Source organism: Chiloscyllium plagiosum, chromosome 13 (assembly GCF_004010195.1).
Source record: "Chiloscyllium plagiosum isolate BGI_BamShark_2017 chromosome 13, ASM401019v2, whole genome shotgun sequence".
NCBI classification, from domain to species: Eukaryota; Metazoa; Chordata; class Chondrichthyes; order Orectolobiformes; family Hemiscylliidae; genus Chiloscyllium; species Chiloscyllium plagiosum.
Window position 1 is genome coordinate 34,662,105 of NC_057722.1, and position 10,402 is coordinate 34,672,506.

The window sequence follows — 10,402 nt, forward strand, 5'->3', positions numbered from 1 at the left end:
ATCACCTTCATCCCCTCCCCCACTCACCTATTGTACTCTATGCTACTTTCTCCCCACCCCCACCTTCCTCTAGCTTATCTCTCCACCCTTCAGGCTTTTATTCCCGATGAAGGGCTTTTGCCCGAAACGTCGATTTTACTGCTCCTTGAATGCTGCCTGAACTGTTGTACTCTTCCAGCACCACTAATCCAGATCTGGTTTCCAGGATCTGCAGTCATTGTTTTTAACTATTGGTAGTGGGTATTGAGTAATGATCATGCCATTGAATGTCAAGGGGCAATGTTAGATTCTTTGTTATTAAAAATAATTATTCCTTTGCACTTGCATTCCACAAATGCTGCTGCTTTTGGTGTGGTTGTTTGGTTGGGGAGTGGGGCGCTGGGGCGCTGGGGTGAAGGCGGGGGGAGGTGTTGGTGTGGTTGCTACCTATAGTCAGATTGGCTGACAGATCTCTAAAGTTTCCTCCTCACTTTGCATTGTCATGAGCTAATTTAGGAGAACGGGTGGGTAAAATAGCTGTAGAGCAGCTCGCTGGTTTTGTCATGGGTGGACTGTCAATCTGGTGTTTGCGTTGTGGATGGATTGGGCAGGGAGTTGGTGTTGATGGGCAAATACGGAGCAGGGAGATCACAGTACCTTCCAACATCCAACCCAGGACTGGGAGAAATGGAAATAGGGATGAGCTTAGAATATAGGATTCAAAAGGACTCACATTTTCGTGTGATGAGTATGGGGTGTTTGGTGATGGTGATGTCATTGAACTAGCAATCCAGAGGCTCAGTTTAATGCCTGAGAAATGTGGCTTCGATATACCACCAAAGCAGCTGGTGGAAGTTAAATTCTTTGGATAAAATCTGGAATTGAAAGCTAGCCTCGGTAATGGTGGCAATGAAACTATAATCAATTATCATGAAAACTATTCTGGTATGTTCATGTCTAGTTAGTTTGTGGGAAGGTGGACAAAAATAAAATGCTGGCCTTGCCAGTGACATGGAAATTTCATTAAGTAAGTTGCAAAGTTTAGTTCTGGATTGCTGTCATTGATAATTCTGATCCTTTATCAGAAGATGCAATAAACCTTTGTTACTGTGGTAGATCGGGGGTATCCATTGCCAGAGAAGGCTTCCAGAAAGTAGAGAGAAAAGTTAGCCCATTATCAAGGTAGGAATTTATTAAGAAAGGAAGGAAAAAATAAAAAAGACTTGTCAGGTTTGATTTCAATAAGCAGCTTCTCCAGAGAGACTCTGTTTCAGTCCACATGATTGAAAATACTATTGAAAACAACAGTGCAATTATCCTCCTGAATGAAGAGAATATCTTTGACTATTACTTTGAAAAATGCTCAGCTGCCAATAGAATTTTAGGAGCTGTTTATCAAAGAAAGATGGAAGAATTAAGATTGGCATTCATGTGGAGACTTTATTAGAAAGCGGAATCAACGGTGTGACAATATAATGAGAGCTCACACATGTCTGACATTAAAATATTAAAATAGATTTATAAGTAGTTGATCAGCTCTAATGTAGAGTTTATGGCCATCAACAAGTTAAAATGAGTGGAAATTGAGCATTTCTAAAATGTAGAATCTACATCACAGTGCCAATTTGCAAATCTACATCAAAAATAGCATAGAATTAATCAATCAATTCATGCTCTGGTCTGGACAGTTTTATCCGATGAAATAACACTCGTTCCAAAAAGAATCACACAACACCAGGTTATAGTCCAACAGGTTTAATTGGAAGCACACTAGCTTTCGGAGCGACGCTCCTTCATCAGGTGATAGTGGAGGGCTCGATCCCGCTCCGAAAGCGAGTGTGCTTCCAGTTAAACCTGTTGGACTATAACCTGGTGTTGTGTGATTTTTAACTTTGTACACCCCAGTCCAACACCGACATCTCCAAATCATGTCCAAAAAGAATGTTGCAGCAAAACATTGTTTATAGGGAAATGATTGGAATGATGCAGTTTAGAAAGGACTCTTAATGGTGAAATTAGATATGTATGGTTGGACATGTTTCTACTGTTGCAGAAAAATAGGTAAAAGTAATGTCAAGTCTGCAATGAAAAGGAAATATATTGACTTATAACTGTCTAAGAATGATAATAATTTTTAAAATATTTAAAAGAATTTTCAAAGCTGTGGCCAGCATTTTGTACAGCTGATAATTAGATTAAAAGCAAAAAATAAAATAGCTTTCTAGTAGTTATTGGGATACTGTTAAGGGTTTAGATGGAGAGGAATTTGTTAAGCGTGTACAAGAAAATTTTCTGATTCAGTATGTGGATGTACGTACTAGAGAAGGTACAAAACTTGACCTACTCTTGGGAAATAAGGCAGGGCAGGTGACTGAGGAGTCAGTGGGGGAGCACTTTGGGGCCAGTGACCATAATTCTATTAGTTTTAAAATAGTGATGGAAAAGGCTAGACCAAATCTAACAGTTGAAGTTCTAAATTGGAGAAAGGCCAATTTTGACGGTATAAGGCAAGAGCTTTCAAAAGCTGATTGGGGGCAGATGTTCACAGGTAAAAGGACGGCTGGAAAATGGGAAGCCTTCAGAAATTAGATAACGAGAGTTCCAGAGAAAGTATATTCCTGTCAGGGTGAAAGGAAAGGCTGGTAGGTATAGGGAATGCTGGATGACTAAAGAAATTGAGGTTTTGGTCAAGAAAAAGAAGAAAGCCTATGTAAGGTATAGGCAGGATAGATCGAGTGAATCCTTCGAAGAGTATAAAGGGAGTAGGAGTGTACTTAAGAGGGAAATCAGGAGGGCAAAACGGGGACATGAGATAGCTTTGGCAAATAGAATTAAGGAGAATCCAAAGGGTTTTTACAAATACATTAAGGACAAAAGGGTAACCAGGGAGAAAATAGGGCACCTCAAAGATCAGAAAGGTGGCCTTTGTGTGGAGCCGCATGAGATGGGGGAGATATTAAACGAGTATTTTGCATCAGTATTTACGATGGAAAAGGACATGGAAGATATAGAATGTAGGGAAATGGATGGTGACACCTTGAAAAATGTCCATATTACAGAGAAGGAAGTGCTGGATGTCTTGACATGCCTAAAAGTGGATAAGTCCCCAGACCCTCATCAGGTGTACCCTAGAACTCTGTGGGAAACTAGAGAAGCGATTGCTGGGCCTCTTGCTGAGATATTTGTATCATCGATTGTCCCAGATGAGGTGCCAGCAGACTGGAGGCTGACTAACGTGGTGCCAATGTTTAAGAAAGGTGGTAAGGAAAAGCCAGGGAACTATAGACCAGTGAGCCTGATGTCAGTGGTAGACAAGTTGTTGGAGGGAATCCTGAGGGACAAGATGTACATGTATTTGGAAAGGTAAGGACTGATTAGGGATAGTTAACATGACTTTATGCATGGGAAATTATGTCTCACAAATTTGACTGAGTTTTTTGAAGAAGTAACAAAGAGGATTGATGAGGGCAGAGCGGTAGATGTGATCTATATGGACTTCAATCAGGCATTCAACAAGGTTCTCCTTGGGAAACTGGTTATCAAAGTTGGATTTCATGGAATACAAGGACAACGAGTCATTTGGATACAGAACTGGCTCAAAGATAGAAGACAGAGGGTGGTGGTGAAAGGATGCTTTTCAGACTGGAGGCCTGTGACCAGTGGAGTGCCGTGAGGATCGGTGCTGGGTCCACTACTTTTCATCATTATATAAATGATTTGGATGTGAGCAGAAGAGGTATAGCTAGTAAGTTTGCAGATGACACCAAAATTGGAGGTGTAGTGGACAGCAAAGATGGTTACCTCAGACGGGATATTGATCAGATGGGCCAATGGGCTGAGAAGTCAGAGTTGGAGTTTAATTTAGATAAATGCAAGGTGCTGCATTTTGGGAAAGCAAATCTTAGCAGGACTTATACACTTAATGGTAAGATTCTCGGGGGTGTTGCTGAACAAAGAGACCTTCGAGTGCAGATTCATAGCTCCTTGAAAGTAGAGTTGCAGGTAGAGAGGATAGTGAAGAAGGCGTTTGGTATGCTTTCCTTTATTGGTCAGACTATTGAGTCCAGGAGTTGGGAGGTCATGTTGCGGCTGTATAGGATATTGGTTAGGCCACTGTTGGAATATTGTGTGCAATTCCGGTCTCCTTCCTATTGGAAAGATGTTGTGAAGCTTGAAAGGGTTCAGAAAAGACTTACAAGGATGTTGCCAGGGTTGGAGGATTTGAGCTACAGGGAGAGATTGAATAGGCTAGGGCTGTTTTCTCTGGCACATCGGAGGGTGAGGGGTGACATTATAGAGTTTATAAAATCATGAGGGGCCTGGATAGGATAAATAGACAAAGTCTTTTCCCTGGGGTGGGGGAGTCCAGAACTAGAGGGCATAGGTTTAGGGTGAGAGGGGAAAGATATAAAAGACACCTAAGGGGCAACATTTTCATGCAGAGGGTGGTACATGGATGGAATGAGCTGCCAGAGGAAGTGGTGGAGGCTGGTACAATTGCAACATTTAAAAGGCATCTGGATGGGTATATGAATAGAAAGGGTTTGGAGGGATATGGACCGGATGCTGGCAGGTGGGACAGATTGGGTTGGGATATCTGGTCGGTATGGATGTGTTGGATCGAAGGGTCTGTTTCCATGCTGTACATCTCTATGACTATGACTCTGAAATGGAAATTGTGAAGAGTGAACTTATATACAAAGATGTAGAGAACCGAGGAGAAGGGGTCTAATGTGATTTAGTTATTAGCTGCTATTGTGTATGTTTAAATATTAAACAGAAGTCAGAAGAGATCTCGAAGGAGGATTTTATTTTAGTTTTGGTGTTTGGATAGAGATATTGGAAATTGAGACTATGCAGTTTAAGTGCATTGAGATTTAACTATTTGCCTTCTGTTTTAATGATTTTCTGTTAAGAAAAAAATGAATGCTCTTAATTCAGGAGCTCCAGCATCATGAAGGAGTGCTACAAAATCATCTTTGCCATCTTTGTTAAATGTATTACAAAACAACCACTACCAGCTGAGGTTTGCAGTAGAACGCTGCGGTAGAATGGGTTTGCAGCGGTAGAGGATGAACCCCTAACGATCTTAACGAGAACAGGCAGTTGTATTAACAACAGGATGTAATTTATTGCATGATAATAATAGATACACATTATATTAGCTAGTTAGTCTTAATTACTTTAAAAAGTAACAGACAATTTGGTGGTGGGGAAACCCGTTCAGTGATGTGCAAGAATATCTCTGGATTTCAAAAAAAGGCACTATCAGGAACCATGGATGACATATCTGAACCCATCAGAATCCCAAGCCAAATCGTCTTTCCCCTATCAAAGACTGTAAATGTAACTTCCAACATTAATCCATTCAGAATCATTTGATAGTTAGCATTTATATGTCTTTGTCAGAGAGTCATAGAGATGTATAGCACGGAAACAGACCCTTCGGTTCAACTCATTCATGCCGACCAGATATCCCAACCCAATCTAGTCCCACCTGTCAGTACTTGGCCCATTTCCCTCCAAACCCTTCCTATTCATATACCCATCCAGATGCCTTTTAAATGTTGCAATTGTACTATGCTGCACCACTTCCACTGACAGCTCATTCCATACAAGTACCACCCTCTGCGTGAAAAAGTTGCTCCTTAGGTCTCTTTTATATCTTTCCCCTCTCTCCCTAAACCTGTACCCTCTAGTTCTGGACTCCCACACCCCAGGGAAAATACCTTGTCTATTTATCCTATCCATGCCCCTCATGATTTTATAAACTCCTGTAAGGTCACCCCTCAGCCTCCTATGCTCCAGGGAAAAGAGCCCTAGCCTGTTCAGCCTCTCCTTATAGCTCAAATCCTCCAACCCTGGAAACATCCTTGTAGATCTTTTCTGAACCATTTCAAGTTTCACAACATCCTTCCAATAGGAAGCATTACACGCAATATTCCAGAAGTGGCCTAATCAATGTCCTGTACAGCTGCAACATGACCTCCCAACTCCTGTACTCAATACTCTGACCAATAAAAGAAAGCATACCAAACGCCTTCTTCACTATCCTGTCTACCTGCAACTCTTCTTTCAAGGAGCTATGAACCTGCACTCCAAGGTCCCTTTGTTCAGCAAGACTCCCTAGGACCTTACCATTAAGTGTATAAGTCCTGCTCTGATTTGCTTTTCCAAAATGCAGCACCTCGCATTTATTTGAATTAAACTCCATCTGCCACTCCTCAGCGCATTGGCCCATCTGATCAATATCCCACTGTAATCTGAGGTAACCATCTTTGCTGTCCACTACACCACTAATTTTGGTGTCATCGACAAACTTACTAACTATCCCTCCTTTGCTCACATCCAAATCATTTATATAAATGATGAAAAGTAGTGGTCCCAGCACTGATCCTTGTGGCACTCCACTGTTCACAGGCCTCCAGTCTGAAAAACAACCCTGCACCCCCACCCTGTATCTTCTACCTTTGAGCCAGTTCTGTATCCAAATGGTTAATACACCCTATATTCCATGAGATCTAACCTTGCTAGCCAGTGTCCCATGGGGAACCTTGTCGAACGCCCTTACTAAAGTCCATATAGATCATGTCTTCCGCTGTGCCCTCATCAATCCTCTCTGTTATTTCTTCAAAAAACTCAATCAAACTTATGAGACATGACTTCCCATGCACAAAGCTCAGGATTATAGCCATAGCTAGCTGTTATATGTTTCTGCTATGTTCACCACTAACAATATCCAGTTTCAAGCTAAAGAGATGTGCTGCCTATCACTTAAATGAGTATTGTGATATATGAATTTCAGTGCTGATGTGTTGCTAATATGTAGGCCAGACATCCCAAAGACTGGTGGGGCATATCCTTTTGGCTGCTTGCAACAGGCAAGATATTGACTGTACAAAACTAGCCTGTGATTGAAAACTCAGAATACAGTGATCTATGTTATTCTGCAATTAGGTAACATCTACTATATAAAACTGAGTGCATTACGAATACCACTGAGAGACATTTAAGATTGTCACTTGCGCTTGCGGTATACACTGATATGTACTGAAAACTCCAAAAATTAATGCACAGGGCTAATGTAAACAAAGAACCCATAAAAACATGTGCCTGCATCAACTTAACAAAGTAGATGACAGCTATTTTCTAGTTCAATCCTCAGGGTTGTGCCTTGCTCAATAAATGTCTACCTGCCTGATGGAAATTTTAACAAAAGCTGGCAGTTAACTGGCAGTCATTATCTAACTGTTCATTCTTCTTGGCAGCTCCATCACCATCCAGAGTGCACTTTCCAATCAATCACCATTATCTTCTCATGCAGTACAACATGTGGTTCCCCTTTACATTGGTATTGTTGAAAATGGGAGAAAGTGAGGACATGCTGATGCTGGAGATCAGAGTCGAGAGTGTTCTGGTGGAAAAGCACAGTAGGGCTTAAGCCTGATGAAGGGCTTGTGCTTGAAACATCGATTCTCCAGCTTCTTGGATGCTGCCTGACCTGCTGTGCTTTTTAGATTAGATTACATTAGATTAGATTACATTACAGTGTGGAAACAGGCTCTTCGGCCCAACAAGTCCACACCGACCCGCCGAAGCGAAACCCACCCATACCCCTACATTTACCCCTTACCTAACACTACGGGCAATTTAGCATGGCCAATTCACCTGACCCTGCACATCTTTGGACTGTGGGAGGAAACCGGAGCACCCGGAGGAAACCCACGCAGACACGGGGAGAACGTGCAAACTCCACACAGTCAGTCGCCTGAGGCGGGAATTGAACCCGGGTCTCTGGCGCTGTGAGGCAGCAGTGCTAACCACTGTGCCACCGTGCCACCCAGCGCCACACTCTTGACTATTATCGAAAATGTCCTGATAAGTGCAAGATGAAAAGTTTTATCAAATGTGATATTTTCCAACAATACTCAAGTTCATAATTTCCAAAAAGGCAATTTGTTACATCTAAGTTGAAAAAATAAATTATTTACTTCAACTTGATGAGAAGGTTGGACATCTTTATTTCCTCTCTGTGGATATTTTTCTGGTGAAGTAGGTATTCTCACATTTTCAAATCGCAGTATGAGAGGAATTTGGTTTACATTACATTATTCCTGTCACCTGGGACTGAGCATTCCTCTTTGAAAAACAAAGAATTGAAATGTTGTTCTTGAGTTTGTGTTGGCTCATCACTTTGCATCAAAGTCAAATCTGCTACATTAATTTTTTCATCAGGCTGTTTTGCTGTGTGAATAACTTCACTTGATACCTCCTCAAAGGGCTCAAGTAGTTGTACCACTCATTCTTGTTGTCAGTATTTGCAACTTTTGGAAAGCTGCAGATTTTTTTTTACATCTGAAGTTCCTTTTTTGTGATGGTACGAATGGAAAACATTTCCATGACTCCTGTAAATTTGCAGACTTCCTTGATGTTAACAGTATAAAACAATTCTTTTGTGTCAACATAGGTAGTATCAATAGATTATTAAATCATTTTTGGCTCTACTATGAGTTTAAGAAGCTCAATGACATTTTCTATAAATGCTGTTTGACTGATTGGTCAACAAGTGTTTGTACCTACCAATTATTGTCCTGGAAATGCTGCTACCTCAATGATGTTCAGGTCAACATATGAACTAAGAGCAGGAGTAGGCCATCTGGCCCTTCAAGCCTGTTCCGCCATTCAATAAGATCTTTTCATGGCTGATCTTTCCATGGCCTCAGCTCCACTTACCCGCCCTCTCACTGTAACCCTTAATTCCTTTATTGTTAATAAAAACTATCTTAGCTTTAAAAATCTTTACTGAAGTAGCGTCAGCAAGAATTCCATAGAATCACAACCCTCTGGGTGAAGAAATTTCTTCTCAATTCAGTCCTCTGTCTGCTCCCTGAAATTTTGAGGCTATGCCCTCTTGTCCCAGTTTCACCTGCCAGTGGAAACATCCTCTCTACTTCTATCTTATCTATTCCCTTCATAATTTTATATGTTTCTATATATTCCCCTCATTCTTCAAAATTCCAATGAATATAATCCCCATCAATTCAGTCTCTCCTGATAAGCCAGCCCTTCAACTCCTGAATCAACCTAGTAAACCTCCTCTTCTGCACCCCCTCCAGTGCCAACACATCCTTTCTCAAGTTGGGAGACCAAAACTGCACGCAGTACTCTCGGTGTGGCCTCACCAGCACCCTGTACAGCTGCAACATAACCTCCTTGTTCTTAAACTCAATCCCTTTGGCAATGAAGGCCAAAATTCCATTTGCCTTCCTAATTATCTGTTGTACCTGCACACCAATCTTCTGTGATTCATGCAAAAGGATACTTCGGTCCCTCAACCTACACAGCTGCAACATGACCTCTGTAACATAAGCTGCTTTTAAACTCAATCCTTTTAACAGTGAAGGACGAAATTCCATTTGTCTTCCTAATTACCTGTTGTACGTGCACACCAACTTTCCTTGATTCATGTACAAGGACACCTAGGTCCCTCTGCAACTTTTTACCATTCAGGTAATAATCCTTTTTACAGTTACTTCACACTTATTAACATTGTATTAAATGTTTGTCACTGTACCTGCATCTACCACTTCCTCTGGCAGTTCATCCCACATGTGAACCACCCTCTGTGTGAAAAAAGGTGCCCCTCAGGTCATTTTAAAATCTTTCTCCTTTCAGCTTAAAATTATGCCCTCTAGTTTTTATTCTGTACAAAGACCAGATATAGGCTGCATTGGAACATCTCAGGGATGTACCTCCGGTTTCTACCAGCCCTGTAGAATCTGCTCACCCACAAATATCTGGACCAGAGTGCCACTGTATATAATTAAACCAGCAGATCCTAGCAGCCTATCCACTTCTTTCCAAGTGGCAAAACATTGAAAAAAAATTTAACGAGTTGTGAACAACTGGAAGCAATCTTTTTAATCTCTGAAACAGGATGTTGAATCCACATGTTGGAGGAATATTGATTAATTTTATATCCTCTTGCACTTTGGTCTCTGCATTCCAGATGAGGTTGTGACTCTGGTCATTGTTTTGGTATGTACTATTTCAATTCCAGATAACAAATTCTTTGTAAAGGTTGCATTCCAATTCTACATTCCAGAATTTCATTAGTAATCATGCTGACTGTGAGAGAAAATAATTACATTGTCTTTTCAGACATATTCCGGTTGTTTGAACTTCAGGAATCTTTGGCACTATGATTTTTTTTATGTGATTGCCAAAATATTCTCAGATGTGTTTTCTTTTTTTTTTAAATTAATTTACACAAGTGTGGAATAGTTGGTTGATCATCACTATTAAACAGTTAGTGAAAAGTAAATTGTATTATTTTTGGAACTATGAGTTGTAAGGAATAAAAGTTTAAACCAAATCTAACCTTATTAGATGGATCCGGAACTGCAACAGCTAACATCTTTCA

At 40.9% G+C, this 10,402-nt stretch overlaps 1 protein-coding gene across 1 annotated transcript in view; it reads left to right on the forward strand.

Moving 5' to 3' along the window:
- The window catches only part of veph1 (ventricular zone expressed PH domain-containing 1), a 250,025-nt gene that overhangs the window by 76,603 nt on the left and 163,020 nt on the right, over positions 1-10,402 (forward strand). The window contains exon 6 of the mRNA XM_043703007.1: positions 7,248-7,330. Coding sequence (XP_043558942.1) covers positions 7,248-7,330 — 83 coding nt within the window. The remainder of the gene's footprint in view (positions 1-7,247; positions 7,331-10,402) is intronic.